The 3,878-nt window shown below is 40.4% G+C and overlaps 1 protein-coding gene across 1 annotated transcript; it reads left to right on the top strand.

Moving 5' to 3' along the window:
* The first annotated feature begins 932 nt into the window (after positions 1-932).
* Positions 933-3,345, top strand: LOC125846308 (subtilisin-like protease SBT1.7). Its single transcript, XM_049525692.1, has one exon. It carries the CDS (start codon positions 1,044-1,046, stop codon positions 3,339-3,341), a length of 2,298 nt encoding a protein of 765 aa, XP_049381649.1. The 5' UTR covers positions 933-1,043; the 3' UTR covers positions 3,342-3,345.
* Positions 3,346-3,878: the final 533 nt, after the last annotated feature.

The following is a 3,878-nucleotide window of genomic DNA, read 5'->3' as shown; positions in this document are numbered from 1 at the left end:
ATTCTCGAAAGATGGAATTTCGACGTTTCACCAACCATCTACCTTCTCTTCTTTTTTTGCAAGACAAATAAAGTTTACTCCTAAAACTTAACACTACCCGTTTCTGTATGGACCCGTGAACCACTAATCACTATTGTTCACTAATGGTAAAGATTTTTTTTCTCCCATTATCTATATTATAGTTGTAGTACTGGAAGTTGGAAATCTTCAAGTTCTCTTCGTGAAATCTACAGCATTTATCAATCTGAATATTTAAAGTGGACCGTCACTTGAGTAATGAATTCACTGCCAAGTGAATCTGTAAAAAGATATAATAGTAAAGAAATGGGATTAGAGATGCCACTCAAAATTGTGGTAGAATCATAAGTAACCTTTTTATTCTTTATTAAAAGTTTTGGGTTCAAGCTTTAAGAATGAAATTGCCATGCTTTACTTGAGACTTTTTGGCGCGACTCCGAATTAGTCGAGTCCCAAAACAGCTATCCAGATATCAGCTAAGAAAAAGTGATTCCCAATGATTAAGAATAAAAGAGTACTTAATTACCACTCTCGCACTTGAACCAAAAGTGAGTGGCTATTAACTAACCTAAGTAGCAAAAAATGAAAGGAATGAAATAGTAGGATGGAAGAATTTTGGATTTCTGTTTCTTTTCTGTCTTTTCTTGTGCAAATGAGCAAACTATTAAGTGGAAGGTGAAAAGAGGTTAGCACTGACTACAAAAAATAAAAGACGGAAGATAAAATGATGAAAGGAGAATACGCATTACCATTTTGAACTCTAAATTCTTTGATTACTTGCGTTAAGAAATGTGATCCTTCTTTTTATACTCGTTTTTCCTTCTTTAATCTCTATTTATCAGTTATTCTGCTAGGCTGGATCTTTCCGATAATTCATAAAAAGAAAACAACATCCCCATCTCCTCACACAGTAGCTTCACTTCACTACACTCAACACTCTTTTAATTTTCTATATATATTACTTAAAGTTTCTCATTGCTTGTTCATTCAATTCCCTTTATTAATGCAGCAGTCCAAGGGAACTAATGAGTGGAAAAACACAAAAAATAATCAAAATGTCTACATACCCGTTGATAGTTGTAGTTGTTATACTTGTGTGCCTATGTCATATGTCTGTGGCAATGGAGGAGAAGAAAACATACATCATTCACATGGCTAAATCACAAATGCCAGCAACTTTTGATGATCATACTCACTGGTATGACGCGTCCCTCAAATCGGTCTCTGAATCAGCGGAGATGATCTATGTTTATAACAATGTTATCCATGGTTTTGCAGCAAGGCTTACAGCACAAGAAGCTGAATCCTTGGAGACCCAACCTGGGATTCTCTCTGTTTTGCCTGAGGTGATATACCAACTCCACACTACTCGAACACCTCTTTTTTTGGGTCTTGATAACAGACCTGATATCTTTAATGAGTCAGATGCTACGAGTAATGTCATCATTGGAGTACTCGATTCAGGGGTTTGGCCAGAGAGAAGGAGCTTTGACGATACTGAATTAGGACCTGTTCCTGATTCATGGAAAGGTCAGTGCGAGTCTGGCACCAATTTCAGTTCTGCCATGTGTAACAGAAAGCTTATTGGAGCGAGGTATTTTTCTAGTGGTTATGAAGCTACTCTTGGACCAATTGATGAGTCCAAGGAGTCTAAATCTCCTAGGGATGATGATGGACATGGAACACACACTGCTTCTACAGCAGCTGGTTCACTTGTTCAGGGTGCTAGCCTTTTAGGTTATGCTTCAGGAACTGCTCGTGGAATGGCCTATCGTGCCAGAGTTGCCGTCTACAAAGTTTGCTGGCTTGGGGGATGTTTTAGCCCCGACGTATTGGCAGGTATGGACAAAGCCATTGCTGATAACGTTGATGTGCTTTCGTTATCACTTGGTGGAAGGCATTTTAATTTCTACAGCGATGACATTGCAATTGGAGCATTTGCTGCAATGGAGAAGGGTATTTTGGTTTCTTGCTCTGCTGGAAATGCTGGACCTAATCAATTCAGTTTGGCCAACCAAGCACCTTGGATCACCACCGTGGGTGCCGGAACAATTGACCGTGATTTTCCAGCATATGTAAGCCTTGGCAATGGTAAAAATTTCTCCGGCGTTTCACTTTACGCAGGTGATCCATTACCCAGTGGGATGCTTCCCTTGGTGTATGCAGGTAATGCCAGCAACGCAACCAATGGAAATCTCTGTATAATGGGAACCTTAATTCCGGAGAAAGTTAAAGGCAAAATTGTGCTGTGTGATAGAGGGGTTAACGCTAGAGCTGAAAAGGGTTATGTGGTCAAATCAGCCGGTGGTGCCGGCATGATTTTGGCTAACACCGCAGCAAATGGGGAGGAGCTAGTGGCTGACGCCCATTTTCTTCCAGCGGCTACGGTGGGTCAAATAGCCGGCGATGCAATCAAGAAGTATTTAACGTCAGATCCTAATCCAACAGCCACGATTCTTTTTGGAGGAACAAAGGTAGGAATCCAACCATCACCGGTTCTTGGAGCGTTCAGTTCCAGAGGCCCAAATTCCATCACGCCGGAGATACTTAAGCCGGATATCATCGCGCCCGGTATCAATATTCTGGCCGGTTGGACCGGTGCAGTCGGTCCTACGGGGTTGCCTGAGGACGATAGACGGGTTGAGTTCAACATTATCTCAGGCACATCCATGTCGTGTCCACACGTGAGTGGCATAGCGGCTTTGCTCAAAGGAGTCCACCCAGAATGGAGCCCCGCCGCCATTCGTTCGGCGCTCATGACCACCGCTTACACCACCTACATGAACGGCGGAGCACTACTAGATGTCGCCACCGGAAAACCATCTACACCTTTTGGTCACGGCGCTGGACACGTGGATCCCATTTCGGCGGTGAACCCAGGTCTGGTTTACGACATAAACGCCAATGATTACCTCAATTACCTGTGTGCATTGAAATACACGCCATCACAAATCAATAGCATAGCAAGAAGAAACTTCACATGTGATTCAAGCAAAAAATACAGCGTCACAGATTTGAATTACCCTTCATTTGCTGTTCCATTCCCTGCCGATACCGGTTCAAACACAATCAAATACAGCCGGACACTGACTAATGTTGGACCGTCTGGAACATACAACGTTACTGTTTCTTTGCCAGATAGTTCCGTGGAAATTATAGTTGAACCTGAAGCAGTTAGTTTCACTCAGATTAATGAGAAGAAATCGTATACTGTGAGTTTTACTGCTCCATCAAAGTCCCCATCTACGAATGTATTCGGTAGAATTGAGTGGTCAGATGGGAAGCATGTGATCAGTAGTCCAGTTGCAATTTCTTGGACATGAATTATATGAACAAAATAGCTATTTATTTAATCTAAAGTTAATCAAAGAAATTTATTCCTTCTACAATTTCTTGCTCACAGTACAGTGATGTTTCGTACCAAGTATTGCAAGCAATTCTAATTGTGAACTCATATACTTTTGACATGATTTTCAACCAAAGATCACTCAAATATCTACAAATCTCTATTGATATCTCGTAAAAAAAGCTTTTTATTTTGTTGAATAAACAATTTCCTTTCTTTACGTCATAATAAATTATGTTCAAGAAAACAAATATGTCATAATTTTAGGAGTCTATCTAGCGCGTATAGATTTTAAGGGTACGGTAGCCTAACAATCCCTTATGGGTTCCAAGTTAAGGAATTTATCATTCAACGGAAAGTATGTTCTATTTTATTGCCAAAATAAAAGAAATTAGGTGTGTCAAATGGGGGATTGATTGAAATTGGAGATATTAAATGAGTTTAAATAAAAGTTGAGATGGGTCTTGACCCGCCAAAGTTTACTTTGGTCTAAAAATCGAGTTGGGTCATAACT

This window comes from Solanum stenotomum, chromosome 12 (genome assembly GCF_019186545.1).
Source record: "Solanum stenotomum isolate F172 chromosome 12, ASM1918654v1, whole genome shotgun sequence".
In the NCBI taxonomy this organism is placed as follows: domain Eukaryota; kingdom Viridiplantae; phylum Streptophyta; class Magnoliopsida; order Solanales; family Solanaceae; genus Solanum; species Solanum stenotomum.
Note: the sequence above shows the minus strand (reverse complement) of the source record. Positions and strands in the feature narration are given on the sequence as shown.

Excerpts from the sequence above, each read along its gene's own strand:
- LOC125846308 (XM_049525692.1), top strand. The coding sequence starts at position 1,044 with ATGAGTGGAAAAACACAAAAAATAATCAAAATGTCTACATACCCGTTG.